Raw genomic sequence first — 15396 nt, 5'->3', positions numbered from 1 at the left:
GCATTTCCAATTGATAATCAAGTAATTTAAACAAGTTTGGCACCATTTGACTTTTACCTTAAGCATCGGATAAATGCAGGAAGAATGATGAGGCTGAATTAATTAATATTCATTTCATGCCATTAATACAGGAAGAATTGTATGTTTTCTTAGTCATCTATAAGCATATAAATACTAATATGCCTCCTTTTTTTTTTAATGGCAGCTAATGTACTGGAAGAAGACTCAATGGACCAGGACATAGAGAGCCCTGTCACTATTCACCAGCCAAAGTTGCCCAAACAAGCTAGAGAGGATCTGCCAAAAAATATAAACAAAGAATGTACCAAGAGAAAAATCCAGCGGTATGTCAGGAAAGATGGGAAATGTAACGTCCACCATGGAAATGTGAGAGAGACTTACCGTTATCTGACTGATATCTTCACTACCTTAGTCGATCTCAAATGGAGGTTCAACCTGTTTATTTTCGTCATGGTTTATACTGTGACATGGCTTTTCTTTGGAATGATCTGGTGGCTAATTGCTTACATCCGAGGAGATATGGAACATATAGGGGACACTTCATGGACCCCATGTGTCAGTAACCTCAACGGGTTTGTCTCAGCTTTTTTATTCTCAATTGAGACAGAAACCACCATTGGCTATGGCTATCGGGTCATCACAGACCAATGTCCTGAGGGAATTATTCTGCTACTAGTTCAGTCTGTTTTAGGTTCTATTGTCAATGCTTTTATGGTTGGTTGCATGTTTGTAAAAATATCTCAACCCAAGAAGAGAGCAGAAACCTTGGTTTTTTCTACCAACGCTGTCATTTCCATGCGGGATGGGAAACTATGTCTGATGTTCCGCGTAGGAGACCTTAGGAATTCACACATTGTGGAGGCATCAATACGGGCAAAACTGATCAAATCTAAACAGACCAAGGAGGGGGAATTTATACCACTCAACCAGACAGATATCAACGTAGGTTATTACACTGGGGATGATCGTCTCTTTTTGGTCTCACCGCTGATCATCAGTCATGAAATTAACCAGCAGAGTCCTTTCTGGGAGATTTCCAAAGCCCAGCTGCCCAAAGAGGAACTAGAAATTGTTGTAATCCTAGAAGGAATGGTGGAGGCAACAGGTAATGGTTCTTAGCTTTGTATAAAGTATGTGCTTTAACTTTAACAAGAAACTTATTTCAGATATAAACTGTATTCAAGAGAAAAATACAGTGCAAATCTGGATTGGGCTGGATGTTATACTCCTGGCTTGCATGCACTCTTGCCATAAACAACCTTTATTTGCACCCCATCTTAGAATAATCACTTCTACAACAATGTAATCAAGTGTTACATTTTGCAAAAAGATTTCTGCAGTGTTGTAAGATTTAAAATTAAAAGCCTGCTCTCTTTAATTGTCCATTCAGCCCTGTCCAATGAAACTGGATTAGTTTCTGATTTGTTTTGAAAATAGTATGACATTTCCTCCTTTTTAAATTTTCCAGAGTGTGCCACCAGTTATTCATCACCCTATCACAGGAGGAAGTCAAGCCTGTAGAAGCTAGCGTGACAAATGGCTTTACAAAAATCTAATCTAACCCCCTGTTTAGACAATGTGCAGGTTCCATAGGTCCTTCTGCTTTCAGCTACTCATGGGTAATGTTATGATAACTGCTTGCCATGTGTGTTTCTACCATGAAATTCCCAGAAGGTGTTTAGACTGAGTAGGAAATGATATGTTCAGTTTATCATTTTTGCCTGCTTGTTTGCTTGTTTTTGTTTTACCTTCTAACGTTGGGTCTGGTTCTATTTTTAGAGCATAAGACATCAGACTTATTTTATTTGCATTGAGGTTCCCTGGCAGTGCATGAAAACATTAAAGTAGTATACCAAGTAACATCCATTGTAAGGCTCTGTATACTGCAGAGCAATGTAAATGAGCCTTAGTATAAATAAGAATCTGGACCCGAGTGTGTTCTGGCTTGACATTACACATCAGGGTGCAATACCATTATAATCCTTTTAGTTGAAAACTGAGGACACAGTGCTTTTAACTCTGAATTGCAGGATGCCTATGAAGAGAAAAACTAAGTAGAGCTGGGATTCTTGCTCTAACAATCAGTCAGAGGAGTCATATGCTTCGCACCCTGCATTGCTGTGAGATTCTTTCAAGGGTGCCACATAATATTAGCACTGTTAGGTATGCAAACACCTACACATGATTCACAAGTCAAATCCAGAGATTTCAAGTAGGAATCCATAGTGTCAAAACCACCTATTGTGGTCTTTCTGAATCCTGAATTGCTCTATTAGTTTTCTGTAATAAAAAAATGAGTGAATTGTTTTTTTGAAATGGGGTGCCACTAAATTCAGAAACATTATGAAGTGGTACCCTGAGCCTAAAAACATTGAAAATTACTGACCCAATGTAATGCAAGCCAATGGACTCAGAGAATAGGACTATGAACCTTTGTTACCCCAACTCACATTTTGCAACTGGAGCAAACAGCAGCTCTTGCCAACACGTGTGTGTTTGTATCACATTTTTATTATATGGTGTCAGAAGAAAACTGAGTTTGACACCATATAATAGAAGTGCGAGACAAAAAGGGAGCAAATGAAGCCCTCAGTTTTGAAAGAAACTTGGCAGAGAATTTCAAGTGGTGGCTGCAGGGCTTCCAAATTTTTCTCAAAGTAGGTGGTATTGAAGAGAAGTTGAGAAGGTGAAACACATAGCATTTTTGATGCACATGGCAGGCCCAGAGGCATTGTAGATTTGCAGTGCATTCAACTGACAGCATGAAGAAGACTGCTAGATAAAGTCATTCAGAAACTTTCAAAATATTTTGATCTATGCAAATAAATGAATTGACACTGCAGAGACCAGAGGCTTTTTACTAGTGCTTCTGACCTGGAGTGTTACCAAACAGTGAAAAAGCACCTCTAAAAATGCAAGAGCCAAGGATGTCTTAGGACTTTTATTGGACTATGTAGTTTGGATAAAGAATGAGGAAGAATGTCTTGCATTGAAAGCTTACCTAACAGTATCCCAATTACATAGCTGGTTCAATAAAAGATATCACCCTAAGACATTCTTGCCTTTTGTGTATTTTCTGGATCATCACAGCTACATCACTCACACACTCCCATAACATGGAAGATATCTAATTAAAACACATACAAAGTCATAAGGACACAACACTTTTCCATCACATCAATACAAACTACTTGTCTTCACTTCCAAGACTACGCCCCCAACCTACCTATCATCTCTCATTTATCAAAAGATGTCAAATGCCCTATTCTGCCTTGGTAAAAGGACCAAGCTTTAATGATGAGGGATTTCTCATCCTGGTCCATTTATTAAAAATGGTACAAGCCTGGTTTCAAATTTAAATGCAATTAAATTTGTTGCATTTAAATTAATTGTTGTTGCCAGGATAGGTGCACCTCACTGATTTGAGAAAGTTCTGATGCCATCTAGCACAGAAGGATATTGGCCACTTGGACTAACTTCTGAATCAGTTTCCAGGTCCAACATGTTGAATGGCAAAGTACTGCAGTGCGAACGCCACTGTCAACATTTATGGCAGGAATATGAGGGAGTTCTGAGGTTCAAGCAGCATAATACATTCGGCTGAGCCGAATATCACAAAGATTTATGACATGGTAGCATCACAATGATAAACATGTTTACTAGGACTGTGTTTTGGTACAGAACTAGACACTTGTTCCATGTGTTACCTACAGATGTTGGCTCTATTTGTTGCTGGCACACACTGAGCCAACTTTCTAACAAAACCATAGGTTTTCCCTGTCATTCCAAAAATATTCTCTTCAGTTATATTTTGGCAAATCTTGAGGATGTGTGTTTATATCACCATAAGCTTACATTGATTTTTAACACCAGCTGCAGAATGAAAGTAACAACAGAGCTATTCTTCTATACTATTCATGAAAAAGGATGCTAACCATAAATGATAGACCAAGACTGACCTAATCAGAGCATCAGAAAAATAAGACTGGAAGGACCCTAAAGAGGCTACTTAATCCAACACCCTGCTTAAGATAGGATCATCCTTGTCTAAAACATCTAAGACAAAAGTTATCCAACCTGCAGGTAAAAAGTTTTGATGACAAACTCTTGGTAATCTGTTCTACTCCTTACCCATCCTCATAGTGAAAAAGTTCTTCCTAATATCTAATCTAGAACTTTAATCACTTGTGTTGCCCTTCTCTCTCCAATTTTTCCACATCTTTCTTAAAAGATGATACCTCAACTAGACATGATATACTCTAGGTAAGGCCCCTGGAACTTGAATAAAACACTCCTATTAGCACAGCCCAATATGCTATTAGATTCTTTGCAAAATTATTGAGTCTTATGCAGCTTGTCATTCACAATAGCCTCCCGATCCTTTTCTGCAGCCCAGGCAGTGATTCCCTGTTTTGTATTTGTATATTCAATTATTCCTTCCTTAGTACTTTGCACATATCCTTATTGAATTTCATCCTATTTTAGACCATTTTTCCAATGTATCCAAGTTATTTTGGATCTTAATCCTGTCCTCTAATGTGACTTGGAACCAATCCAAATTGTTGTCAACCACAAATTTACTAAATGCACTTTCCATTCTGTTCTCCAAATCATGAATGGAAATATTAAATAGTATCAAACCTAGAATTTACCCCTGGGGAATCCCTGTGGATACCTCCTGTGATACTGTACTACTGAAGATTGCTTTTTGAGCATGATTATCCAACTAGTTATGTACCTACCTTAGAGCAGTCTCATCTACAGCATATTTCCTTAGTTTATTTATGAGAATGTTATAGGGGACAGTGTCAAAAGCCTTATGGGAATTAATGCCCCATCTTATCATAGAAAAAAAAACAGCCCTCCCTCAATTTTTAGAGTTTCTCCATATTGCCTTGTAGATCTCTTAGCTGAGGTGGCAAAAATAGCAGAAAAGGTAAAAGTTGTTGCTGGTGATTTTATACCAGTTAACTGCAGAAAGCAGGTCTTTAATGATACTTTATACTTAGAATTTTCCTTATGAAAGTTTCCAAAGCACAGCTACCTCTGGTGCAAAGCTCAGCTTTTTATCAATGCATGCCAGCACTGCACAATGTGTTAGGACAAGAAATAAAGAAAAGCACACCAGGTGAACTCCAGAACAAAGGGAACTGAGGTAGGCAACATGTGAGGAACTAAACTCGATTTTAGTCAAAGCACCATAATCTTTTAAATAGTGCCATGATATCTTCATGTGGTACTCACTACTCAGATGAGTGGGACCAGACACAAGTAGACAGATAGACACTAAAATATCAGCATCTAGAGCAGCACTGCAGCCTCTTATTCCATAGCTATTCCTGTGTGAAAGTTGCATTGTAATAACTACAGCTGTCTTTAGGTGCTCACCCCACCCAAGAGATTAAAACTGGGCTGACTGCCTCAAACAATACATGAAATTACTCAAAACATTTTCGTCTTAAAATTTCTGCTATGTCTCCTTCAAGTATATCAAACACAAAAAAGGAAACACTATAAACAGGGATATTTAGAGTTCAAACTATGCAACTCTTTCTTAGAACTTTACTCTTTTGGTTATCATGATGGTGTTACAGGTCGTTGGAGCATCTGTAACCCACTGTGAGGGGGTGTTACAGGACCTCCTCCTCTGTGCTGATCACACCCTGCTAAACAACCTCAAATAGCATACACTTGGTAATTTATCTTTTAGCCATTACAGCTCATGCTTTTAACTCCAGGGATTCCCTGATTCAATCACTGGTATGTTAGCCAAGAGGAAGACCATGACATCTGCATAGACTAATATGGGTAACTATGACCAAAACCCTAAAGCCAGCTTTCAAAATTTGCCTGTCACAATTATCTAGTCATAGTTTCATAGTTGGTAGGGTTGGAAGGGACCTGAGCAGATCATCAAGTCCAACCCCCTGCCATGGGCAGGAAAGACTGCTGGGGTCAAACAACCCCAGCTAGGTGATTATCTAGCCTCCTTTTGAAGACCCCCAGGGTAGGAGCCAGCACCACTTCCCTTGGAAGTTAGTTCCAACTCCTAGCCACCCTGACTGTGAAATAGTGCCGCCAGATGTCCAGCCTGAACCTACTCTTCGTCAACTTATGGGGGACTACATTTCACCATGGGGTACCAAAATTCCGTGGTAACAATAGAGACACAAAACAGCTAACATCAGGTGTCAATGAAAACATTTTCCCCTGATTTTAACTTTGAAATTCACTGTCCAGCATATGATAGCCACTCTAATGTGACTTACTAATCTTTTGGACCCTATAAGTAAGGCACACGGCTAGAGCTGAAGTGTACAGTGCCAGTCAGAGGTGTAAAAAGGTTTTCAAAAGCTATTCAGACCTGACGTGGATGTTAAAACCTTCAGCACCTTCAGTGGGGCAAAAATTTAGGCAATAATTGGCATAGATAAGCACTCTTTCAGTCAGAGCCTCTTTCCAAAGGCTGTGTACCATGCTGACAACCAATACGGAAGACACAGGATACAAGAGCTGAGATAGATCTGGTCACTTTAAGATCATCCCCATGTACTAAGTTTCAGGGCTAGTTATTCCATTTTTCCATTTTTGCAGAGAGATGAATCTGGTGGCCCTAAGGAGGATTTGGCTTCATGTTTGAATGCCTTTGAGAAAGAAGAGGTCATGTGCCCCTGTATTTTAAAGGGAAGTTTCACTTGGAAAGGGGACAGTATTCTACTTTTTCCTTTCTCTCTCTGGCATAGCTAGAAAGAATTGCTGTATGAAGACAACTTAGGTTGGTCGCTGCTTGGTATTTGTCATCAGGTCATACATTTGACTTATATTAAAATGCCTCCACTGTTTGTATATTATCTTAGAGAGGAAATACAGAGAACACTTTTTTAAACTACGTGCATATTAAGGTACTGCATTTGAACCAAGGAACCTGTTTGGGAAGTGGGCTGTCTATTCTTCCTAGATCTATGTAAAAAAGTTCAGGTGCAAAGGTCTTCAAATCTGTCTGCTAAAAGGGTAGCCTTAAAGGCAGATTATGATTTTTTGGAGATTTTGCTTGTTTCAAACAAAGTTTTCAAAATTCATGCTGAAAGTTGAAACGTAAAAGCCCCAGAAAATGCTGTGGAAGGTTTAAAGTATTTGTTTTCTGAACAAAACAACTATTTCAGGGGTCCCAAAATGTAATCACTATTAGGGCTAGATAGAAAACATTTTTGTTTTTCTAAAAAATTACAGACTTAAAATGTTTTGGGAGCACTGGAGTGATGTTGTTGTGATGATGGTCTAGGAAATATAAGAGCAGCAAGGATTTTTGTGGGTAATATCTTTTATTGGACCAGCTGCATAGTTGGGATAGGCTTAGATATTGACCATGCATTCTTCTTCAGGTCAGAAATAAATCCTGAAGTGCCCTGCATTTGAAAGCTTATGTAGATCTATCCTAAACATGCAGCTGATCCAATCATAGAAAAGTAAACTAAAAGGGACCTCTGGAAATTTTCTAGTCCAACCTCCTGCCAAACCATCCCAAGCAATACTTTGTTCAACCTATTATTAAAACTACACAGGCAATCCTATTATACAATCACAGAGCATGGTATGTTAACCTGCAACAGGTAAAGCGGAGGGACAGTGGTGGTCAATGACCTGCTGCTGCAAGGGTTGTTAAAATACACTCGAGAGATCCAAGGAAGATGACCATGCCCTCCTCCCCTCCCCTCACTACCAAGGAAGGCAAAATACCCCCACAGCCCGTACCAATCTGACCACAAGATAAAATTCTTTCCTTGTCAAGCCATCACCTCAAACACAGGGCCTCAGCCTGCCCAGTACAGCTGCTCATCCTGGTCTGCCACATCCCAAGCTGAGCATCTAGGCAGGACACAGGTGGCTAGGACCTTCCACTGGGGCCTAGACACCTACCCACTCCCTTTACCCTTTGCTATAAAAAAACCTGATCTGGAAGGGGAAGTGTCTGAGCAACAGGGCTCAACCTGTACCCAGGCTGCTTCCCCCTCAGCTCATGCCTCCACCAGCTCCCTGACAGACTGTCCTGCTACTCCACCTGACTCGCCCATGGACTCTGAGTTTGACCTGACCCTTCAGCTCCCTAACCCGGCTCCTGTTTTCACCTTTTGATTACCTGACCCATTTGGCCTTCTGACTTCATGCTCTGCCTGACTTTCTGGATCTCTGACCCGGCTCCTCAGACAGATCTCCTGCTTCTGGCTTCCCAGCTCCCCAACACTCAGATTCTGCGCACACACCTTTTGATGTCAGTTGCTTCTCTAGACTATGGGTGACTCTCAGATTTGGACAGCATGATCGGTGTGGCAATCAGTTTTACTCTGAGTGGAGGGGCAAGACCTGCTAGGTAGGAAGCTTTGTGTTGTAGTCCCAACAAGGGCACTGGCACACCCCAGTCAAAATCCCCAGCTTTGGCTTCAACCAACACCCAGTGCTTCTGAGGAAGGTGGACAAAAAACCTTGACACATGTAGTAACACAAGGAGAAAAAATTCCTTTGCAGCCTCAGATGGCAACCAGCAAAATTCAGAAGCATGGGAAATACCTATAGCATAGCACAGGCATAGCTACTCCTAAGAAAGGTATCACTCACAACAATCCTTGCCTCTAGCAGTCTTCAAGTGTAGTTTAATTCTAATGAAGAGAAAATTTTGGCTGCAACAAGCATTTATTTATAGCAGTGGAAAATTTCCACCACTAGAAATGGTTCCAAGAGAGGAAGCAGTACAAACTCCTTGCACCACCCTGAGACTGGGGAGATCCTAGTCTCAGAAAAGGCTCCCATTCTCAAGGGGACTGGAACAATAGGACAAAACCCTACTCTGGAAACTCCAGAGTGAGAAGTAGGCAGGAGGCTTGTGGTGCCATTCTTTCCCTGTGGTGCCCAGAAGTGGAGAAGATGGAGCAGAAGGGCAAGGCCCCTACTATCTTCTCACACCAAAGTCTCCAGTGTGTAAGGAGCTGACAGGCAGCTGCCCCTTCCCTCCCCTCCCAGTCTACAAGAAGGGCAGGACACAGGTGTGTCCTGCCCCTTCTCCAGGTCAGGGTGACTCCAGTTCCTGGAAGGGACAGGGGCCTTTCCTCTGGCTCCAATGCTTCTGGTCTCCAGGATAAATTTAGCTACAGGAAAGTGCATAAACATTCCTTCTCCCTTGAGCGATTTCTACGCGGATGGAGCCAGGTCATTTTTTTCCCAGAATCACTATTTTTGTGCTGGGAGAGAAAGCTGAAATGCCTGTGGCTTCTATCAGGAGAGTGGCAATTCTCCTGACAGAAATGGAATATCTTTACATGGTCATTGATACCTGCTGAAAATTTGGAAAAGAAAAAAAACACCCATGGTGGAGGGAAGGGAGAGAGAGAATGAGAATTCCAAAATAACCAGCAGCGGAGGAGTTGAGTATATGGGGGCCCAAGGATCCTGGTCCCTCTCGGGGAGAGGGCTGTCACCTGAAACATATAAAACTTTCCACATGTCCATCATCTTATGTGCAGCCCCCCAGGCAAATATAAAAGTCAGCACCTATGACCAGTAGGGTTGGTAGATAAGGTATTCACAAGGTTGCATAACTGGGGGAGGGTAATTGTTCAACTTCCCCAGGTACCAACTTTGGGGGGGGGGGGGCGGGGGTTGAAAAAGGAAAGAAAAAAAAAGCACCTGCTGCTGGTAGCTGTGCATTTGCGAACTAGAAGTTGTTGCTTACATTTTTTGCACACCACACAGGCTCTGGGGGAGGTAAATTCAAATCTCAGCTCTGAGTTCAGTTCTACAAAATGTTTTGGTTTTGAGAAAGCAACAATTTTACGCAAGAGAAAGTTTCAACCAACATTTGTTCAACACATTCATCACCAAAACCTGCAAACATTATATTTGGCCACCAGGGAGCACCAGAAAACACACTGGCGATTCCCCCTTGATTAAAAATAAAATGTAAAAATGGAAAGAGTATCCTTCATACTATATCTGCAGATACACTTCATTTTTATCTGTCAAAAATAACAGACAACACAGGAAATCTCATGGATAACCCATATAGATAGCTTTAGGTTCATATGGATAATTGTACAAATGCGCTTGAAATACAGCTTATTTATATATTCTGACAAATGTTCAGCTTGACAGAGCAATATTTGCAGAAAGGGCTGTAGATCCATAAACAAACATGCACACCAGCTGTGGAAAATGCGTATGAAAAGCAACAAAATGTGTACATAGAAAGATATGTATATAGTAAATGATGTTATCAGCTAGACAAACATCATGAAAAGCTGTGCCTGCTCTTAACTACAACCCTATTGACTGAGTAATTTATTGGTTTTTTGCTCTGGCACTACTGAACTGTTGTATTTACCCCTTACCATTTTCCAATCCTAACAAATATCTCCCTTTGATATGGATATTAGCAGCTCTAACCCTTCACAACATGTCATAGGACTCTTCTTTCTTTAAATAAGCCTTTCTTGGTTTATAGTTTTTCAGAAGAATTTTTTTATTGCCCTTCAAAGAATATATACTTATACTCTCTAATTACTTCTTAATGGGCCAGGGAGGGAAGAAGGGAATGAAATTAAACTTTAGCACAGATGAGTCTTTCCACAGGGCTATTAGGAAAAGTAGTTCATATTATAAACTCTTGGTGCAACCAAGCTTTTTTGTCTCCTTAGCTTATTATCAATTTAAAATATAAACTACTAGACATGTATTGTGACTGAAAGGTTGAGTTTGCACTGAGCTCTGAATACTGTGAGATTAAATAGTCATTCTATTTTATCTGATTTTTTAAAGAAAGCTTCCTTAACAGATGTAAAGAATCTGTCTGTTTCATTTATCAGGCTATTAGATTTAAATGGATTGTTAGCAAGGTAACCAAAGTATATAAAAAAAAAAAAAAAAAATCAAGGAAACAACATAGGTCCAAAATGGCCAGAACAGATGCCAGGGTACAAATGTTCATATGGAAATAAGATATCCCTGTTACAAAAACATTTTGTAGTCACAATTTTGCTGAGACTGTCAAACCTATTCTCACCAGGGCAAGAGAGATACTGCGTTTCATTTAAAGTAAAAACTACATCCGTTAAATAGTGTTTGCCCTGACCATAAACAAATACTTTCTCCTGGCTGTATTCCAGAGTGTTTGATAATTGTCTATTAGCTTTATCTTTAATCTGTAAGATGTGTCACCCCAGTCCACCACTTGGCTCTTACCACAGCAGCTCCCTCCTACAACCAATAGAAACCTAAAGAGAATCTATCAGTGCAGTTATACTACAGTACTCAGATTTAAACAGCGTCTCAACTGTAGCCAGTAAGAGCTAGACTGCTACAAACTAGCTCTGTATCAAATGATCTCGTCCCTTCTTTATAATAGATTGTATATTATATAATAATAATATAAGGATTAAAATGTTACAATCTCAGAGAAGGATTTTCATCTTTTATTTCATGTCTAAGAAAACTGCCTTTATGGGAAAACACATAAAGCAACTCTGGAGTTTCAAATCCTGCATAAAAAACTCCAAGAGCTCCCAAAAACCTACACTGAGGCTGTTGCCAATGTTGCACTATGGGTGTGCAAAGAAGGCCCTATTCGATTCAGATTTGGCCCAAATCGGGGGCAATGATTTGATTCATTGATTCAGATCACCATCCTTGATTTGATTCAGCTGAATCTGAAGATTCAGTGATGATTCAGAGAATCAATGATTTGGACATAGACACAGCTTTAAAGGTTTTTTCTACATACCTCAAGGTACCAGCGCCACTCGTGAATGCTGCAATGCTGGGGCGGATGGAGCATCCCACAGGAGCATCCCCCCCGTGTGCTCAGCAACAAACTCAGAAGTGGACCGGAAGTACTTCTTCGGGGGAGCACACAGGGGGGGTCCCCCTGCACCCCCCCAGCTCAGAGATCAGTCATGGGCAGATACTGGATGCCCCCCCAGACCCAAGAGGCACCAGTTGCTGAGCCAGGGGGCACGGGGGCCCCACGTGCTTTCTGGCAGACCTGGAAGTGGACCGGAACTGCTTCTAGTCCAGTTCCGGGTCTGCTGCCAAGCACACTGGGGAGCCCCCCATGCTTCTGTGGGATACTCCATCCACCCCAGCATCACAGCATTTATGAGCTGCCTGCTACCTAGAGCTTTGTAGAAAAAACATTTAAAGCTGTGTTTATGTCGGAACTGCTGAATTTTTCCAAATCTCTCTGAATCAATTCAGAGGGTTCCAATTCAATTTGGAGAGATTAAAGGGTCCTCTGGTTTGATTTGGATTCTGACATTTGGCCACTGAATCAGGCCGAATCTCTGCCGAATCGAATCAGGGACCAAAGCTTCGCACAGCCCTATGTTGCAGCATTCCTAGGAATTTCAGGCTAAATCCTCTTACCTGCTATGAGCATAAGTAGATTTGAGTCCTTAAATATGATCCTATCCCTTTCCCTGCTTGAGTCTCTGAAAAACTGTCCACTTTTGTAGTTTGCCATTATCCTGGCCCTCAGATAAGTCAGAGAGTACTGAGGTTCCCCCGCTTCCTTTTACATTCATGGCTTTTCAGGGTAGAATAGAGTTGCATTTAGACATTTAAATACACTTAAGCATCTAAAATGGTGGAATAGGTCTGGCCTTAAAGCATACACTATTATGCAGAAACTCTCCAAATTTCTGCTCTTCTGTGCCACTCTTGGTTTTATTACCCTGAGTCTTAACCCACCACCTCCATAGTACACATGATCTCCGCAGCCAGATGCTGCAAGGGTTACCATGTTGTTTTTAAATCTTGGTCCCTATTAAGGATTCTGCTCCACTCTCTCTGACACTCAAGGCTTATGCTCATAGCTAAATTACATAGGTCAAAGGTTCCCCACCTCTAATTTCTTAGAAGGAATTTAATCAGCAAACATCTTAGCACCTGCAGCAAAAGGCCAACAGAGCAGAAGAAAGAATTCTAAGATCAGCCCCCTCCACCCCTCCCCCCCCCCCCCGAGTTCTACAGTATGAACCCCAGTTTAAATTACTAGGGCCTTTAAAGACAACTGATATTATGTAGATTTATCCTACCTGTCTCTTTGGTCTTTGACCAATTAAAATGGGGAATGAGAATTGAAACAGCTTTCATTCCCATTTTAGTCTTTTGCTTTTGGTCACTTCAGGCATTTTATCCTTTGGAGAATGCCACTGTTGGGAGCCCCTGAAAATAAAATCACAGCCCCTACTTACAACAATAGGGCAGGATCTCACACCTAGAGTTTTTGTTTAAATGCACTTGATCGTTTATAATAATTACCTGTTCCTTAGCATTTCATCTTTGGAAGTGAAAGACAATTCAACACCCTGCTCTTCAACTCTATAGGAAATCCTGTCAGCAAAAGTCAGCTCTCCTTGACGTTTCCATGAGGTTCTTTCACTTTTCCCTTTAGTCCTCCATTGTTTCCAGCATTTCATATTTTCTTGCCATCCTGTCTTATTGAATGGCAATGAAGGATAACCATTTTACAATGCGCTTTTCTGATGATATTAGCTTTTCTCTAAATTGCAAACACTTCCATCAGCACACAATGAAAATAAGTAACTATGTTATTCAAATTCAACTGCAGCAGAAAGTTTTTATTCAGAACTTAATAGAACAGTAACTATGAAGGCAAAAGTGACAGAACATATAAAAGAATCAGCAAACACAGCTGTTAAACAGTCTATAAATTCAAGGCCAGAATTTGGCAGATTAACAAAGAGCAAGGCTATAAATAGCAGTTAACCACACAGAATATATGACATGCATGAAAAGGACAGAGCAGACACATACAGACCTACTGGGGTGTGTTTTCTATCCCAGTGAGCTATTACTAGCACTAATAGTCCTTTTACAGCATTGCTGCTTTTTTTTCCTGAGACACTGCACACGAGTTCTCCAGAAGGCACAGCAAAAGAAAAATGGCAAAGAGTTCCAGTGAACCTGAATGATAAAAAAAATTATCTTGTGGAATTTAAAACACCAGGAAACAGACTCAGGTTCAGATTACCCACTACACTGGCTGTTTTGCACCACACTCAGAAGACAAAAAACAGCCACAAGCCAGTTTGATGTGCTGGTTAAACCAGGATGACAGCTGTTTTGTGTCACGAGTAAAAAGCAAATTGGCAAAAGAGTACCAAGGACCCTACCTCTGAAAGTAGCAGGTATTATACATGGCTGTTTGAAAGTACCTTGATGGAGTACTTTATAGTTACACGTATATAGGGTCCATCTACATGTGCATTAATGCATAGTAGTTACTGCACATTTAATTTAGTACTTGATTAATGAAGTACTAATTAAATGTGCAGTAACTACAGTTACTGTGCAGTAGCACCGGTGCAGTTTTTTCATGACGCTGACTGTGCAGTAGCCTAAAAGCACTGCACAGTAGTATATTAGTATGGTGCTTGACCAGCACGCTACTGCACGGTGTTATTAGGCTACTGCGCAGTAAGCATCTTGTGTAAACACACCCATATTATTTAGGACTTATGCCTGCTAGCTATGTATGATACAGGTACAAATATCCTCTAAACAGCAGGTCTGCAGTATAGCTAATTCACTCCTTTCTTTCACTATGTTCAGGGTTACTAAAAGCTGCAATATGAGGCTATTTTGGTGACATAACCATATTCCAATACAGTGTTTCCTAAATCCGACTACAACAGTCAGGTTAATTAAACAGGTCATATAGTGCTAGAGGTCAGAACTCCAGTTAAATTACTTTGAACTTCTTCACAGACTGAGTAGTATAATTTTTCAGACAGAAAGACTACCGACAGATCGGGCTGTGCCACTACCGAGCAACACAAAGCTTGTCTTTTGTCTGGAGCTGAGAAGAACATTTTTACACAGCTCCCTAAGGAACCAATTTGAATCCTGGTTTAAGTCACACTGGGCATGTCTACTCATTCATTAATGCACCATAATTACTGTGCATTGTTTAGTACCTGTATTAACTGATCCAAACGTAATGCATTGTAATTGCTGCTATTACGCACCAGTGAAGATTAATGCTTTTTTGTGACATTAATGCAAATTAAATTAAGTGTACTGCACACTAGTGCATTAGCATGGTTTTTGCCAGCCATGCTAAGGTGTATAGAATTAGTCTTCTGTACATTAAGCATCTTGTGTAGACGTTCCCATGGAGAATGTCAACATTGTAGCTTGCAACAGTTTAACTTTTTTTTTTAATTTTCAAGATAGTTAACATCAAAATGGTGCCAGAGCCCTCCCTCTATTCCTATGAAAGCCTTAGAGAGCCATTAATCTCCAGGACTGAAAAAAATAAATCTCAGTTTGAAAAATATATCTCAGAATTGAATCAGCTCTACTCAT

The 15396-nt window shown here is 40.5% G+C and overlaps 1 protein-coding gene across 1 annotated transcript in view; it reads left to right on the top strand.

The window, feature by feature from the left end:
• Positions 1–213: 213 nt before the first annotated feature.
• The window catches only part of KCNJ6 (potassium inwardly rectifying channel subfamily J member 6), a 70204-nt gene continuing 55021 nt past the window's right edge, over positions 214–15396 (top strand). The window contains exon 1 of the mRNA XM_014599025.3: positions 214–1126. Coding sequence (XP_014454511.1) covers positions 229–1126 — 898 coding nt within the window. The 5' untranslated portion in view covers positions 214–228. The remainder of the gene's footprint in view (positions 1127–15396) is intronic.

Source organism: Alligator mississippiensis, chromosome 1 (genome assembly GCF_030867095.1).
Source record: "Alligator mississippiensis isolate rAllMis1 chromosome 1, rAllMis1, whole genome shotgun sequence".
Classification (NCBI taxonomy): domain Eukaryota; kingdom Metazoa; phylum Chordata; order Crocodylia; family Alligatoridae; genus Alligator; species Alligator mississippiensis.
This window is presented reverse-complemented; position numbering and strand designations above follow the sequence as displayed.